This window comes from Mixophyes fleayi, chromosome 6, assembly GCF_038048845.1.
Source record: "Mixophyes fleayi isolate aMixFle1 chromosome 6, aMixFle1.hap1, whole genome shotgun sequence".
NCBI lineage: Eukaryota > Metazoa > Chordata > Amphibia > Anura > Limnodynastidae > Mixophyes > Mixophyes fleayi.
In genome coordinates this window covers 187,065,036-187,083,748 of record NC_134407.1, presented here as the reverse complement: position 1 = coordinate 187,083,748, position 18,713 = coordinate 187,065,036, and the positions used below count along the sequence as shown (strand labels likewise).

At 39.7% G+C, this 18,713-nt stretch overlaps 1 protein-coding gene across 1 annotated transcript; it reads left to right on the top strand.

The window, feature by feature from the left end:
* Positions 1-5,158: 5,158 nt before the first annotated feature.
* Positions 5,159-14,204, top strand: FAM83D (family with sequence similarity 83 member D). Its single transcript, XM_075177581.1, has 4 exons — positions 5,159-5,665; positions 10,690-10,857; positions 11,125-11,249; positions 11,934-14,204. Exons 1-4 carry the CDS (start codon positions 5,216-5,218, stop codon positions 12,868-12,870), a joined length of 1,680 nt encoding a protein of 559 aa, XP_075033682.1. The 5' UTR covers positions 5,159-5,215; the 3' UTR covers positions 12,871-14,204.
* Positions 14,205-18,713: the final 4,509 nt, after the last annotated feature.

The window sequence follows — 18,713 nt, the reverse complement described above, 5'->3', positions numbered from 1 at the left end:
AATGTAGCCCCCTCTTGTAGGTCCTTTTTTATAATGTAACCCCCTCTTGTAGGTCCATTTTTATAATGTATCTCCCTCTTGTAGGTCCTTTTTTATAATGTAGCTCCCTCTTGTAGGTCCTTTTTTATAATGCAGCCCCCTCTTGTAGGTCCTTTTTTAAAATGTAGCCCCCAAGAAAATATTTTTTTTATTTACTATTTACTTACCTTCACTCAGGTGTTGTCCCGGTCCTGGATCTTCTCTTCTCTGCTCCTCCGCGGCGCTCTCTCTGTCAACTGAATGATGCTGACACGACCTTAGGGTCACGTCAGCGTCATTCCGTCATTCAGCCAGAAGGGCTCTCTCCTCTGCCGGCTCCCATTAGTTTTTTATATTTTTAAATAGTAATTAGTTTAGCAAAGGTGGTGACAGAGAGGCGCTCTGTCACCCCCTTTGCCACTGACACCTGGACTCCGGAGCCGCAGCAGATGGCTGAAAGAGCCACATGCGGCTCCTGAGCCGCGGGTTTCCAGGAGGAGTGTTTGCTTCCGCATTGCTTTGATTATTTGTATCTCTGACAGAATGTACTCCTCATCCAGAACATTATCCGTAGTGTTTTGTGACCCTTACAGAGAAAATGTTCTTGTAATCCTAAATGCTTTAATTTAGCATTTCTGGTCATAAGTTTCAATGTTTATAATATTTACACAGAGTACGGTATTGATGGGTTGCTTGGTGCTGGTGTAGTCTGTATAAATTGCTGTCCCTATCAGCAAGACAAAGATGGACCCAGAGAGACTCTGCCAGCCAATCTATGCCAGTAATACATATATTGAACAAGTAGACTTTGATATTTTGCTGTGTGGGAGGAGAAGAAAGTACATATTTATGGATGAGGTTAATCTTGAACCTCAGGTTACCTCAGTTCCTGTGTCAAGGCCCAGGGTCCTTTACGAGTCCCCTTTGTCTTCCTGAATATCAACATTGGACTGTTTTGACTTTGCCCCTGAGGTGCCAGTTGAGTGATCTCCACCTGATTTCTTATCCAGTAGTGGAAACTCCAGTTTTACTGGAGTTCTTCTTTAAAGGAGTGGAGACTTATCAAGTTAGTAAAAGTTGGTACTTTCGAACTCTCCCTTAAATAAACTTGTAATGTTTTTCGCCTTTATTCAACTCTAAGGTATATATTTACTAAACTGCGGGTTTGCAGAAGTGGAGATGTTGCCTATAGCAACCAATCAGATTTTGTAGAATGTACTAAATAAATGATAGCTACAATCTGATTGGTTGCTATAAGCAACATCTCCACTTTTGAAAACCTGCAGTTTAGTTAATATACCCCTAAGTTTTGCTAAGTATCATAGTGCCCAGCTTATAACAATTAGCTGGGCACTATAGGGATTAGTAGGCAGAACACATATTTACTATAAAAACAAAAGCATTTTAGGACATGCAGCCAATTAATTGTCAGAATGCATAAATGGCAGCAGCCATATTCAACACTCCACTACCCATGAAAGCAATGCCACTATTTCGATTTTGAAAGAAACAGGTTTTGCAATAACCCTACACATTTATATTTTTTTATACTTAAATTTAACACTAGCTAAAACATGTCATTGAGCCCAAACAAACAAACTCAGAATTCTAACTGAAACAAGAAGTGAAAATACAATAGGAGCTTTTAATCAAGATTTATAAATAAAAACACAAAATAAACTTTTCATGCGATTAGAAAGTCAGTTCCTTTCTTAACATATGGCATTGATTGTGTTAATAGTATTATAGTGAGCTATTGTATCAATATGGCTGCTGCTAGTAGTTCACATATTCTGATAACTACTTGCTTAGAGCACATTTAGAGCATGTTTAAAGTTGTCCCGTATTTCCCCACAGGCTGCAGGTGTCAGCATGGGCCAAAAACAATAAATTCAAATTCTCAGAAGCATTCGGAATCCCCCGCGGGCAGAGTCAGATTTTCTACATCACTTCAGTGGATTCATTCAATGTGGGAGGAAAAAAAATTGCAGGGGTATTTGTACACATTGTAAAGGTAAAGAGTTGTGGGGGAGGAAGAATAGACATACTACATAAGGGATAGGGTAGGAAAAATACTACATAAGGTATAGTGTAGGAACACTAAAATGAAAAATACAGTTACTGATACAGGAGATACAATAGACAGGGGAATGATGTGACAAATGTAGCTGCTATGTCAAATGGCAGATCTGAAAGGCATAATGATATAGGATATTACAGTTATCTCTCTGTATACCACCAACATATAAAACACGTTGGTGGGGGTGAATGCCATTTCTAGCATTTTATAACTGCTATTGCACTTGCTCATCTTTGCAGGACAGTATGCTAGTTTTCCAAAGCAGGGGAGCTATATTGTATAAAATTTGCTATATACGCAAGCTTTCAATCTATGGGAGTTTGAAACACAAGGGCACGTGCTACATCATATGGCACATTTGACCAGTCAGAATGCAAACGTAAAGAGTGTTGAGTGAGCTGTGTCACACAGCAATGCTGGTCAGAGGGTTGTTGTCTTCTGTTAGCTGTGTATAGGGTAACCTAGGGAGATTAAGATGGTGGTTGAGGAATATTATAAGCTTGTCTGAAGAGGGTTTTTTTCAGAGAACGCTTGAAGGTTTGAAGTATAGAGGAACGTCTTGTGGTGCGAGGGAGGGAATTCCACAAAGTGGGTGCAGCCCTAAAAAAGTCCTGTAACCGGGAATGGGAGGATGTGATGAGAGTGGAAGAGAGACGCAGATCTTGTGCAGAACGGAGGTGTCGAGTTGGGAGATATTTTGAGACAAATGAGGAGAAGTATGTCAGTGCAATTTTGTTGACGGTCTTGTATGTTAGTAGAAGAATTTTATTTTGGATTAGTTGAAAAACTTTAAATCTACTAAAAATATTGAATAAATTTGAGCAATACAAACAGGTTTGATCAAGGGTGGATTGAGAACTTAAAGTGGCCCTGGAATTTTTCTTGAAAGTGGCCTCGTGTAGGTGGGACCAAAACAACTGTAGGCGGGGCCAACACAAAGTAGGCAACACAAAGTAGGCGAAGTTAGTACACCTTTAGCTGTACACAGAGAGACATAGAAGAAGTAGCACGGTTCTTGGCAGTCTCTAGTGCAGTTGGGCAGCGTCATAGCTAGAAAAGAAAGAGGAGGAGTAGCAGTGTTCTTCAAAGTCTCCAGTGACATTCATGAGAGCTCCATTGCTAATTGTCATTGCTGAAATAGAAATAATAGAGCTGGCAGTCTTGTTCTAAATCTGCAGTCACATTGTACTGTGTTATATATCTAACACACAAACAGGAGAGCTCCTTTGCTAATTGTCATTGCTGATATAGAAATAATAGGGCTGGCAGTCTTGTCCTAAATCTGCAGTCACATTGTACTGTGTTATATAGCTAACACACAAGCAATTGAATTCCATTGCTCCATTGCTAATTGTCATTGCAGAAATAGAAATAATAGGACTGGCAGTGTTCTTCAAAAACTGCAGTCACATTTTACTGTGTTATCAAAATGGATTCACAGCAGTACACAGAAGACCAGGAGCACCAAGCAGCTGCTGGCACCAGTCATGATGATAGAAATCCCTCTACGTCATCTGCTAAAGCCTATGTTAAAGTGAATAGTGTTTTTAAGTCAGGGAAACAAAAATGTAAAAAAAACATCTTTTACCTTGGTAAAGAAAAAAACTATCCAGGCAAAGTTATCTAAAAAATAAAATTACCAACATGCCATTCTACACACGCAGTGGCAAGGACAGAATGAGGTCTTTGTCTTTCTCTATGAGTGCTAGTTCTGCAACTGTCACTGAGGCATCTTCTTGTACTGTCAGTCATGACCAAGCAAGACCTTGTCATTCTGACTCCAAAAGTGGTGTCCAAATACTTTTACATGTAAAAGCTGAGCTGGAAGAAAACATTAAGGCATTAAAGGAAAATGTATGATCAGATTCAGAAATGACACAAATCCCTGAGGAGAGTCTATCCACGAGTGCTATGTGTAAGCCTGACCTTTCTGATAGTGTACCCATAAAGAAGGCCCCTTTCATCATTTCTGCAGATGTGTGCATGAGCAACCCAAGTGTAGCCGGTGATACACAAATTGAGGATGCCACTTTGAAATTGCAACACGATGAGGGGGATATTTGTGTAGCTGACAAGGGCGCTAATGAGGATGTTGATGAGGATGATGTTGTTTGTGTAAGTCCTGCACCAGTGGAACAGTTCTTGCACATGATAAGAAGAAGGCCATTGTCATGCCTGGGCATAAGACCAAAAAATCCACCTCTTATGTGTGGAATTATTTCTATCCAAATCCTGACAACAGTTGTCTAGCCATTTGTAGCGTTTATAAAGCCACAGTCAGTAGAGGTAGGGACCTTAACCATCTACCTCATCCATGTTACGCCATTTGAAGCGAGTTCATGGCAACCTGTTGGGAAAATCGGAATCAGTGATTAATTTATACATTAAAAGAAGTGGACACTATGCAACGGTTACACTTAAACTAAACCTCTTGTTATGTACAAATTAAACACTGATAGTTTATACTGATAACAATGAGAATATTTTGTTATGACAAGTCCAGAAATCCATCAATGTAATATCTTTATTATTTTATTATTTTGCACTTGTCACCTCGAATGTATGTGTTCTGAGACGATTACCATTCACTTTCAAAAACAATGCAATCAAACAATATGGAGGAAATAGGAATCGGCTTCAATAACAGGAGAACAAAGGTGTCATGGAATTCTGTAGGACACGAAGTTCGTATGAAACAATCTTATTAAAGTTACAGACATCACATGTACCTTCCTTTCACACAGGTGAAGAATACAATTACAAGGTAGAAGTCACTCTGATGCTTCCAGGGGCCCATGAACATCTAAATGTATAATGTAGTTTTATCAGTAGGAAGCAGCATCGTGCTCACGGCTGACACTATATACAGCACAACGTATACAGACAGCTCCCATTCATTGAGCAGGATCCAGGATCCAGGCGGCTGCATTACATCCATCCTCCAGCGCTACAGCATAGGGGGCGTGTAGTGTTTCCTGGGTGATCATTGGTCGGGGCGTGCTTATTTGGCCAATCGGCTGCCACCCCGGGCTTGTTTGGATTTAAATGTCTTATAAGTAGTGCTGGGGACAAACCCAGGACAGCGTACAGTAGCTGAGACACGGAGGACTCGGAGCCATGGCCAATATGTCCCAGTGCCTGGATGACTTCTCCCTGAGCACCCGCTGGCCCGCGTCTCCCCCGGACCTGTACAGCGAGACCCAGCGCCTGGCACTGGAGGAGCTGGTGTCCGGGGGTCCAGAGGCGCTGCGGGGCTTCCTGCAGCGGGAGCGGGTTCCTGGTTTCCTGTCCGACCTGGAGATCGGGGAGATTCTGAGCGCTGCAGCGTCTCTGCCGTGCGGGGAAGATGAGGTGTCTGCGTCCGCTTCCGTGGACTGCTCCACGGTCACTTATTTCCCCGAGATCTCGGACGTGGAGCCGCCGCTGCTGGAGCTGGGATGGCCGGCGTTCAGCGCTGGGTCATACCGCGGTGCCACACGGGTAGAAGTGCACTTCCAGCCCGGCTATGGGGAGACCATCTACAGCTGCAAAGAGGCGGCCCGAGCCCTGATCAAAACCGCTCGGGAGGTGGGTGTACGAGAGGGTGTATATATAAGAATTTTATATATATATATATATATATATATATATATATATATATATATTCTGAGCAACTAGCTGACAGCAAGTAAGCACTGGGGTTAAAGGGATTTGATATAAATTAAATAAACGCTATGCATCTTCTCTCATCTATAATGACCATTCTAAGAAGTTACAGATCCACAGCCAAAAGGGGAGTATGTATGCTCCATTAGTATGTATGCTCCATTGGATGTCCGACTAAACTGAGTATCTCAACCTATGTAACTGCACTACAAATTGGAGGTATTACAAGTATGCTGGGTTGGGGCTAAGCAGTCTTGTCATGTAGGGTTTAGCGTTCCTCCTGCTCTAGATGTCGTTATAGTTTATACAAATATTAGTCCACTTAGTTTATAACTCTTTTTTTGTCTTTGGCATAAATTAGGTTACAATAGGTTGAAACATAATTGATGTAAGAACTATGAAAACACACCGCATTGATGGTCCGTGTTTAATTATTGGAGAGAATATGTGCAGCAGTTTGTTGGTTTACAAACCTTCCATTGCATTACATTATTCTGGCTGACAGTATAGCAGTGTATAAGTTATGGTAGTTTACACGTTTACCAGCCTTAAGTCATTTGAGCTTTTCTATTGTAAATTATCCTATAGATTTCTGAATGGTGTCTGAGCCCTATTCTACAAAACCTGCTGGATTAAATGTCTCTACTTCTGGAAGTTCTTGGGGGGGGGGGGGGGGGGGGAATTCAAAATCTTTGTTGTAAAGTGTCTATAGCTGCTGTGTTGAGTCTGTAATGTATAATACACTATTTAAATGTAATACATCATACACACTAATTAAATCGGACTGTTCATTGGATCTTAAATCCCAGCCCTTGTTACTAGCTTAACCTAGAAATAGTTGGCTCTTGTTGGAACAGTATAAATAGAGAAAATAACAGCTTTCACACAGTGTCAATATTACCTGGTCATTGAGCCTGTAATCCTCCAAGACCTTAATTTTATTAAATTAGATCTTTAATGTCCTCCTATTAAATAATCTCATGTACACCCTACATCTTACTAACACTCATTACATTCTAATACGTCCGGTCTGAATTAGTACTGTAATATTCAGTATATGATTCATAACCAATCAGGCCAAAATTCAGGAGGGTGTACTGAATGACCATACCATGTTATTTTAAACTTCAGATTAATCTGTTTTTTTGGTTAGTGTTCTTATGAAACCTGGAATGAGATAATGACTGCTGACTCTGATGGGGTAAAAACATGCTACTTTAGAAGATACTAATCTGATGCACTTATAAACAGGATTTAACAAGGCAGGTTGAGTTTTGATGTTGGTGCATAATATCGTGTTTTGGCTTTGTTCAGTATCCCAATGAATAACCTATTTGACTTGCTTTGAAGATGGCTTGGCTTAACAGCTGTCAAATTCCTATTCAACACCATGATTTTCCCCTGACATTTGCAGGAAGCACTTGCATAATGGTCTATTAAACTACAAATACTGGGAGGCATATTTAAATATTATAGATCTCTCCAAAGCTAATCGCCTTGGAATAAGACTGGGTACGCCCTACAGAGAATTTCTCCCTGCGCAATATCGTTCACTGTTTTACCAACGGCTGACAGTCCTAAACAACATCCTGATTCATGTGTACACACACGGTTTACTAGATTTACCTAAAGATCTGTGATCGGCATATGTCCTAACCATCTTCTGAAAAGATCGTGACTCTGTAGACTGTATGGAGATCTGCCTACACTGCTGGTTGTGAGTGCATACACACTGCAGAATGTGCCTGACATTGTTTATAAAATCAAATCAAACAATATGTGCTTTGGTACGATAAAACGTTATCGTTGCAGAGTACATAATAATGTGATATCAGACCTAACGGTTGTTTATTGTTTGATTGGTACGATAGGCTGGGTACACACTACAGGTGTGCAGATTAAGTTATATAGTTGTGCTCATGAGGAGTCTTTCATTTTTTTGCATATGGCAGACTTTCAATCATTGAAGAATATTACAGCCAGCCTCTTACGGTGTTTTTTTTTTGTTTTGTTTTTTAGGTTTTAAACAATTCTGCAGGGCTGGGTAGTGGGAAAGCAGAACAGCGCATAATAGAACACAGGGTTGCTGGGTAGTGGGAAAGCAGAACAGCGCATAATAGAACACAGGGTTGCTGGGTAGTGGGAAAGCAGAACAGCGCATAATAGAACACAGGGTTTCTGGGGAGTTGAGGTGGGAAATGAGGGCTGTTAAAACCTTAAAATTTGGCTAACTTTTTTGCCCACTTCTGCAGAAACTGGCTGTATGCAAAGTACCTTTCACAGCCAATATAGATGAAGTGTAAATTCTTAACTGCTGTCATAGGGGCCGATTGTCTTCCATGTCCGCATGTGATGATGCTTCATGTAGAAAAAAAAAAAGTCCTGTTGAATTCTTTGATCATTCATTTCAAGCAAGTGAAAAGATCTGCTAAATCTGCTAGCCACACACTAGGTGTAGATGATAGATCTTGTTGGTCTGGGTAGTGATCTAGTGGAGCCAATGCCTGTAGATGAGTGAGAGGGGGAAGTAGATGTAACTGCTGCTGGACAGCCTGGGCTGGTTCCTATGGAACAGAAACAGGGACATTGAGCATGGGGGCTCTCTGCTATAGTGACTAGACCCTGACTAAACAGGAGTGGTCACACTAAAAAGAAATCTTAGTGTAGGTTGCCTGTCAGCATGGTGTTGGAGCCTCTGTGGGGGGGGAAGCCGCACACTGTCCTAGGGAATAAATGTCCTGCACTGGGCATCTTTCCAGCCACCCCTGGGCAATGGGACCCAGATTAACATGCAATGTTTGGGACCCCTGTATCAGCAATGTTGCCACCCCCAGAGATCCCAGTAAAAAAAAATATTTTGAGTGTGTGTATATATATATATATATATATATATATATATATATATATATATATATATATATATATATATATATATATATTTTTATTGTGGAACTTTGTATTCCAGCAAGCAATTTCAGACGTTGACTGAGAGGGCATGCTCTTTCAGTTACGGCCTGCAGTGCATCGTGGAACATGTAGATCCACAGCATGTGAGCTAAATGCAACTGAGAATCAGTACTACTCACAATTAGACACACAATTTAAAATTTATATCTAAGTGTCATGCTTGGCAAACGCTACACTTGTCATGTGAGGTCTGTAAAGCAGGCATTTCGATTGAGTCGGGTTACTTTGGGCATGAAAGGGTGCTGTGTTTTCAAGTGAGCGAAGAGTTCCCCTATTGCGCTTAAGGTGATGTACTGGACAAGAATACCCACAAAGGAACGGTTTAATAAGATGTATTCTGATATCTGTATTATGTGCTGGAGTCTGTCATCACTTTAATATTCATATAGGAACACTCGAGCATTAAAAGAATACCCCCAAGAGATTATTTGGATAAGTGTCATCCCTGACGAGTTCCATGCACCCAGCTTACAGTTGTGACTTCATATGGTCATGGAACAGCTCTGTGATTTATAACTTGTTGAAGTTTACAGCAGGGTACATTATAACAAATATTACTTGAACTAGAGAAATCCTCCATGGGAGGAAAAAAGCTTCATATCTTTGTTACCCGAGCCAGCATGTACCACACTCACAAACCTTAGAGGGCTTTCGGAGCATTGATATCGTTGGACTCCACAGATGCAGTCTTGCATGTTCAAAATCTTCACCAATCTCTTTAGGTTGGGTTTCAATGAAACTCTTTACTGTAATTAATTGTAGGAGGAACTTTCAATTTACCAGTCTACTGCAGTGATGTGCCAAGATCCTTTATTTTATTGTTTTGCATTTAGCCTTATTTTAAGCTAGTAATTTAATCGGACACTATGGCACATATTTTCTATTTCATATTTTTTCATGGTGCAATACTCTCTGGTCTAACTTTACAACATCTGTACACCCGTATGTTCTGGCTCAGGGAGTGGAGACTTGAAATGTGTAGATCCAATACCATTGTTAAGCTTCTGGTTTCTCAAAAAAACCAAACCATTGCTCAAAGCTGACTCCCCCTGTTAATGTAGGTCCGCTCTTTAAAACCCTGCATCGCGGCTCATTCTACTTCAGTTCTTTCTCAGGGTAATAGTTGAACCCTTGAGGCTGTTGAGTGTTTTGGTATCCTGCACATGGCTAACATAGCACAAACCTTAGTAGACAGACCCCCTGGGGGTCTGCTGAATCAGCTAGGAATTCACCCCTCAAACAACAAGATTCCTTCTCCTGTGTCTCGGCTTGCTTTTGTGTGTGACAACATACATTCTTTCTGCTCACCTGTTGCCTTCAATATCTGGTTTGAAGGATGAATATTTTCTGGTTGGGGAGTTATATGTTCCTTCTGAATGGACAATTCATTGTGCTGACATGACAAAAATCCTGTTTCATAGAGTAATTATGGCATGTATCAAAACATGTCTGGACCAGTTTTAAAGTCTTTGTCAGTCTAGATGTAGTTATATAGTTAAATATATGTAATCTTTAATGTTGGGTGCGTCGTTAATGTCTCCTGGTGTTTGATAACCGATTCGATGCTTACCGGAAAGCAGAATTAATGGAAAGGGATTTTTTTTTTTTTTTTTTTTTCTAGTATACAAACGTTATTTCTTGGACTGTCTTTTATTTAAGACCGACTTCTGGACACACCACATTGCTGTCCTTATGTTGTTTGGTGAGAAAAGCTTCAAATTTATCCTCACTGGGAATTAGGTGTTCAGTTTGACAAATGTATTCCTGCTCATCTGGATGCAAACCAGTGCAATTTATCATCTGTTGATCAGGGAAGAAGTTGGTAAAATTAAAATGCACTGAAAGTATAGCTGGAGATGTGTGCTGAGCCCCGGGCAGTAATGTTTGGTTCTTCTGGAATTGCTTCAAGAAATAGCAGTGGGGGAGATGGCTGTTGACCTTGTAGCATGTAATCGATATTTCTGTTTCTCTTTCCACAGGTGATCGCAGTGGTCATGGATTGCTTTACAGACAACGACTTGTTTCGTGATATTCATGAAGTCTGCAGAAAGCGCAAGGTCCCAGTGTACATCTTGCTGGACGAGTCACAGCTGCCGCACTTTCTCACTATGTGCCGACACCTTGGCATTTCCATAGAAACTGAACAGGTACGTAAAAGGAAGACCAATCTTGTCATCCATGTTTTTCGGAGGAACATGAGAATTCATGGCCTACTTTCAATGTGTAATGTTCTATACTGTACGACTGAGATATTGTGTGTTGAGTGTTTCATTATATATGTGTTATACTTTCAAATGTTTGTTTTTGGTGGGTTCATTTTTGTTTTTTTTTGTTTTTTTTTTAACTATTACTTTAGCATATCTTTTGTAGTTTTGCTTGGCATATCTTTAATACTTTATGTGTTGTCTTACCAGCTTATGAGGGTCCGAACATTAACTGGCAACAATTACTACACCAGATCTGGTGCCAAGATTGTTGGGAAGGTCCGTGAGAAGTTTCTGCTTGTAGATGGGGTGAAGGTTGCTACAGGAAGTTACAGGTGCGGTATTGGCATATGTACCATAACAAGACTCTGTTTTTGCCCTGTCCATACCCTCTATTTACAGTGTCTGCATTGTACTGTCATGGCCATGACCATGTTCTTAAAACCGATCCGTAGATTTTAGGCTTTATTGAAAATCATCCTGCATGGTATCATTTTGTTGATGGTTGCCATAATGAATAGACTATTTATACTTCTTGCTAAAACTCAACCTATGAAGGGGTATATACTTTTTTTTCTTCTAACCTAAATTACAGGCTATAAGAATGTTTGCATGTACAATTTTTCCTTGGTTTGTTCCTTTATACTGCTAAAAATGGCTTATAATTGTGCACCGTGACATGGACTATCTTGGCAACCGCTCATTTTCAGTTGCACCTCTATGGGATACGAGGGAAAACGAGCAGAGATTTTAATGAGCACATCTGGACGATGCGTCTCCTGAACAGTCCACGGAGACGCATCATGGCCCCTTGTGTTGAATTAAATCTGCCCGAATGTTTCAGAAGAGTGTGGTCCTTTCAGGTGCTTGGCGTTCATTTTTGCCATGGATCCTTGTTGCTTGGATCAATTGTCCTTTTGTCGCCAGCCTTTTTGTTTTACATGAGACAGTTGTATATTGTCTGGATGGAATTGTCAGTCACTGTCCCACAATAACTATGTTCCTTCATATCTCCACAGTTTCACCTGGATGGATGGGAAGCTCAATAGTAGTAATATGCTTGTACTATCTGGTCAAGTAGTGGAGAAATTTGACCTTCAGTTTAGGATCCTCTATGCTCAGTCCAAGCCAATTAGTTCAAAGCTTCTGTCCAGCATACGAAACCGTGTGGATAAGGTACCATGTAGTTCAGCACTACAGAAAAAGCCATTATTGAACAATCTTCTGCAGCTGGAGATGGCAAAAGTGTCCAGTACCCCGAAGAGAATGGCTGTAGAACCCAGAAAACCTTGGGACAAGGACTTTGGAACTGGTGCAAAGGAAGAGGACTGGTTGCAGATGTGTGACGTAATATCTGGCCTCAAGGAGACTGAGAGCATGGCCACTCAGACTGATCCATGGGATGGAAAGTGGAATGTGAGGGGAAAGGATGCAGCCACTCAGACAAATGTCTCTACCTCAACTGCTGGCACTCAAACATTTGTTCCTTTAAAGATGGCTTCTACCCAAACTGTGATGTTCTCGCGATCCAATTCAACACAAACAAGTCATGTTCCAGAGACTGCAGCAGGTCTTAGTCAAAGTAAACCTGTTTCTTCTGTGGCAAGAATGTCCTCCTCATCCACCTCCACCTCCACATCTTCATCCTCCTCCTCCTCCTCTTCTGTTTCTACCACTAGCACTGGCTCAAATACCTCCATCCGCTCATCTGACATCAAAGGCTCTGGTCAGCGCAATATGGACTGTCTGCAGAAACTGACCAAGGAACGTCAATATCATTACACTACTATTCGTTCTAAACTGGATCATATGGTGTCTATACTTTCCAGAAAGAACCGTTTGGCCAACTCTTACTTCAGCTGTGAGCCGCTTGGCTATGGCTTGCAGCGTAGAGATGTAATGCACAGCAGTCTCTTCAATCTTCGTGATGGTGTCCGCTTTATTCCTAATATGTGATGTAGGATAGGAGTGGGTTTTTGAAATACAGTAAATGTCTTTATAGTCAGTGAAGCCTGGGAGCTTGACTTCTTATGGTGAACTATAAGCATTTCGTTTTCTTGGAATGATCTTCTCTGAATTTGCTCCAAAAAAATCTCTACTCTAGCACTTGACGTCTTCTACAAGTAAATTTGCTATTAGTTGACAGTGTACTGAAAAAGGGGTATAATATTTAATTTTAGCTCAACAGATGTAACACTATTGTCTCAGTTTACCATGCCCTTTTTAATTCCTTTTAACTTAATGTTACTGAATTCAGCCACAGCCCATGATATCTTCAAAGCACCGTGTTTATATATTGAGCTGGGTATGCGTTAAATAAAATGAGAGGGATCAAACGTAAAGATGCTTTACAGCTTTCGCCTGCAGCAATGGATGGCTGACGCTTGTCCTTCAACAGAAATGGGAGGAGGGATGTGGATACCATCAACTATGAGACATTTGGAATCTGCTGAGGCAGAGTGATGAACAGGTTCGAACTCCTACCGGTTCCAGAATGCAGTTGAAGAAAAACACTACATTTTGTCACCCGCTGGGCGTTTTAACGCTTCAGGAAAACTGCTTAACACTTTTACCTTTTACCTTTTTTATTTTTATTAAATGTCTTGTACATATTTTTACGTGCTAATTTAATGTGTCTACTACTGTGTAATGCAATGCTGTGCTGTTTCCATAGATTAAACAAGCAGTTGGCGAGGGAGCAATGTATTCCTTTAATCTGATACTTCCCAAGGAAGTTTGGTTGGAATTTGGCTGTTATGAGTCTTCAGTCACTTACTACAAAAGGGTATATTTGCTAAACTGCATGTATGCCGGAGTGGAGATGTTGCCTGTAGCAACCAATCAGATTCTAGCTGTCATTTTGTAGCATGTACTAAATAAATAATAACTAGAATCTGATTGGTTGCTATAGGTAACATGTCCACTCTTTCAAACCCGCAGTTTAGTAAATAAACCGCCAAGACTCTATTGAGGTAGCGCTAATGCACTTGTGCTCAAATGCTTGTGGGAAGTCTTGGCTATAAAATTACACCCTTGCCATATAAATGTTATGTTGGAAACAAAATTGTAAATATTTAATATCTGCCTAAAGAAGATAGTTCCAAATTGATTTAGTTCGCATTCCTCGCAACAAAATGTGTAGGCTGAGTTTGTGCTGTTCTACAGATCTTCTAGATTAATCAACTGATTCTGAAAATAAAGTGGAGATCTAATTAACGCTTCAAACTGCATGCATACTTGGCTTTTCAGACTTTTACACTAGAGGATGGGTAAAATAAAAAATAGTGTTTTTAGAAAATAGGTAAATATTTAGGCTTTGGACCAAGATGGGACTGACTTGATTTAGTGATAGTTTGCATTTAAGTATAAACATATTTAAATACACATTGTTCTGTTTGTTAAAACAAACTCCTAATATGGTTAACACATACTTTGCATTCTTAAGTCTTTCTGTTATTAATCTGATTATGGCTGTATTTTATTACCATACGGGTGATGGGGATATGTTTTAGTTTTATAATATAAAGAAGCTGTTCCTCCTTGAACAGATTAGTGTACAATAATATGCACTTTGGGTGATGGTACTACTGCAGCACTGTATCTTGTGTTGACTGAATAAATGTCTTTTTGTGACTGAGTTGTAATAATATAATAAAGTGAGTGTGAACTGTCAGATGCTGAAAAGGTAACAATACCTATACTGATATCATATTTGTACCAGTATGCACAATTAAAACAAGTTGGATGTGTGATCTGTTTGTTTTTATGACACTGCCCCTGTCCTGGTTAACCTTATCACATGACTAGGCAGGTTCATGGCCCACATAATATTTATCGGACCCTGTATCTTGTTCTCTTGAAACTCTTATTATTGACAATTCCGGTGTTTACAACCTGTCAGACAAGTGACACAGTCACCAAATGGATGTAATTAGTGTAAGTAACCTGACACATCATTTCCAAAGCTTTTATGGAGCTTTTCTTACAAATGGCCATCGTGACAGTGGTTGTTTGGAAAAAATAACCTTTTCTTCACCGTTGATTGCTGTGGGCAACTGGCTTGAGTAAGCTGATCTTACTAGACTATGGAACGTTACCAATTTTTATTTTTTCTTCCTCATTAAATGAACAAAGTGTTTCACGGTCTGTGGAAGCTGGAAGCTTGCTGCTACACCTTGAATTTCTTAACATAAATCGCACAAACAAATACTCAGAATGCAGCCTGAGCCAATGCAAACAAATTTGTATTTTGTCCTTGTACGATGTATCGCTACAGACTACATCTAATAATATGATGCAATGTGCACACAAATAGCAACCTGGAGCCACATTATTTGTTTTGCCTTTCTAATAGTTTAGAAAATGAAAGCTAAAGTATAATTGGTGATAAATAAAATTTATGCTAAATCCCCATTCTAGGTACAGATTTAAAGTGGTTGGGCTCCTTGTCAGGAATCTGTACCACATGACAAGTGGCATGCAGATAGTACTACAAAGCATAATTACTTGCTGCTATCCTGTAATACTGACTATAGGCTTTGATATATAAAGTACACAGGAGCACCTACCTAGCTGTAAACTAGTGATGATGCTGCTTTTATATATTTTTTAGCTAAAACAATATCATAAATACTGTCCTATGTTCTTATTTAAGCCAGTTTCTAACCTGTTACGTACAAGTTGATGGCTAGGGCCTATGCCGGTGGAAAAACGAAATACAATGGGAGTTTTTATTTCCACCTGTAGTCATCCCACTACTGTACAATTGTTCATATGTGGAAATTGCATACATAAAGCCGTTTGGGTGGACTATTTAAGAATAAGCCAACATATATATGTTACAGGAGCATCTCATTATTGTAGAATTTTAGATACAGGGAAATAAAGTCTGATTTTGAATATTTTGTACTATGCGGGGGAGGTGGGTGAATTCATCATCATCATTTATTTATATAGGGCCAGTAAATTCCGTAGCGCTTTACAATTGGGAACAAATATTAATAAGACAATACTGGGTAATACATACAGACAGAGAGGTAAGAGAACACTGCTCGAAAGCTTACAATCTATAGGACAATGGGAGTTAGAAACACAAGGGCATGTGCTACATCATATTGCACAATGGACCAGTCAGACTGCAAAGGTAAAAGTACTGAGTGGGCTGTGTGTGTTGCAATGTTGGTCAGAAGGTTGTTGTCTTGCGTTAGCAGTGTAGAGGATGGCAATAGGGTAATCTAGGGAAATTAAGATGATGGTTGAGGAATATCATAACCTTGTCTGAAGAGGTGGGTTTTCAGTAAAAGCTTGAAGGTTTGAAGACTAGAGGAAAGTTACTGTGCGAGGGAGGGAATTCCACAAAGTAGGTGCAGCCCGGAAAAAATCCTGTAACCGAGAATGGGAGGATGTGATGAGAGTGGAAGAGAGACGCAGATCTTGTGCAGAACGGAGGTGTCGAGTAGGGAGATATTTCGAGACAAGTGAGGAAATGTATGTCGGTGCATTTTGTGCTGTACGCACATCCGAATGTAAAAATTAGACTTTGTTTTGCAACATGATATTCGAGGAGCGGCAACACATTTAGAGGAGCAGAGCATTTTCACCCTACAAATGGGTACTTAACCGATGACAATTGTAGCTTTTGGGTTTTTTTTTTTGGAGTTACAAAAGGCCAAACCCCCATTAATACAGCCAGAATTAACATTTTTAAAAACTACCGCTTAACAGATTGCCATCCCAATTTTGACAATGTTGAACATACAAACAGCCGGATTTACTAAGCTGGTGTTTGCAAAACCGCCACCCAAATGGCCAAAAGAAAAGAGGTGGCTGTGAAAGTCGAGATTGATCAAACTGCTGCTGTGTGAGCTCTCTGGTCATTCAGAACATAAGAGAAGCACCACTGATATGTAAATTATGGGGGTTGTTATTATTTATTGATTAAGGGGCAAAATGTATTTTTTTTATATTGTGGGGACAATATTAAGTGTATTATATTATTGTAAATATGAACATATATGTATATTAACTGGGCAATACTATTTGATTGCTAATGGGGGCAATATTTATGATGCACACATGTGGCACTACATAGTGCCCCCATGATATAATAATACAATATTGCCCCCTTATTATAATCGTTATAACAGTAAAATGGTTTATTTCCCTGTGCTACTCTTGATCACCTTGCCCTAAAAAATTTCTTTCACATTTAAAACCAATGAAATAAAATTGACTATTTAATCACCTTTCGCTACTGAAACATTTTCTGCATGTAATATTCCTATGTAGCTGTCATTATTTATAAATGGCTTAAGTGATTACTATGTCCTTTAAACAGCATTTTGAGTCACTTTAAGCTTTTCTTTACTGGAGGATTGATTAATTCAAGATCTTGTATGGTTTTGACCAAACTAATATTCTAATAAATCCCTTTGTATTGTATTGGTCACACCAAACTGTCTACACCAGAAGTCCCAAGTATACATCCTCACAGGAGATTTTTGCCCCACTTTTGTTCATGTGCAGTGTGTAGCTTCCTCTACTTTTGTCCATGTTATCAATAGACCATATTATAACTAGACAGTGGAGCAAGTGACCTCCACAGCCATCAGGTCTCCCTTATACAATATGGCACTCATATAATGGCCTGACTTCAATTAGCCGCGAAGTGTCTCACGTATGTTCCTTAGACACTTCACGGGGGAGATTTCACAGAAATCCATAGAGGTGCGCGGAAAAGTGAACAGATATTTCTACCGTACGTAATTGCCGGTAATATGCACGGCGCAATATCCGCACGCTACATCGCTGGCAATTGAATTTCCCCTAAAGGTTAATGAAAATTGAATCAGCACTTCGTATATAAATCAAATGTATTTTTATTAAAACCTCATTAAAATCATCCAATAAATAAAACCACAAGAACAATACACAACCCCACGAACAATGACAACATTAAAAATGTTTTTTTAAAAAAATAAAAAAAATAAATCATATATTATAATCTACATATAGAGAAGTATCAGCTCAACAATATGAATTAAATATCTACATAATTGTCCAAAACATATTGGGGCTTATGTAGAGTTGGAAGCAGGCATCTTTTCATTTGGCATAAATTACGTATTACCATACCGCACTTGAGCACAAAAAAGACTTAAGCATAAGGGACAATAATGCATCGACTATGAGCTACCTTCTGTGTGCTGTATTCATTGAGAAATACAGCACAAGCTCTGTGGCATACCTCTGCTCTATATCTTCATACAACCGTATCTTGCGCTGGCTGTATATCAGAAATGGACGCAAGTACGTTTAATATACGCCTGACATCAACCTGGCACATAACGTTGGAGACCTGGATGCATCTTGAGATAGGTCCCACTAAGCATGTGTGCGTCATTGCGTCTATTTTCAGGACCTATTTCACGTCTGCCCTTTTTTATGTAAAATACTTTCTAACTCTACACAAGGCCCATAATCTATTTCAAGTCCTCCTTAATTTTTAAGTGACTGATTGATCCAATATTTCTCAGACACAGATTTCTAAGTATAAGCAGTTGCCCAAATTAATTTAAGAGTATTTCAGGTTCTCCTCTCCTTACCGATCAGAATGACGGACGTAAGCGGAGGATTCCAATGCACTATACTTAACAATAATATTTAAGTTACTCACACAGTTGTCTGCAATGTAGCAATGCGTTATATCACTCTCTGAACATCACAATTGCATCTTGCGCTCCTCACCAGTGCACAGTCGTGCTCTGTGTTAATTGTATCACCCTCTTATTACCAGTGCA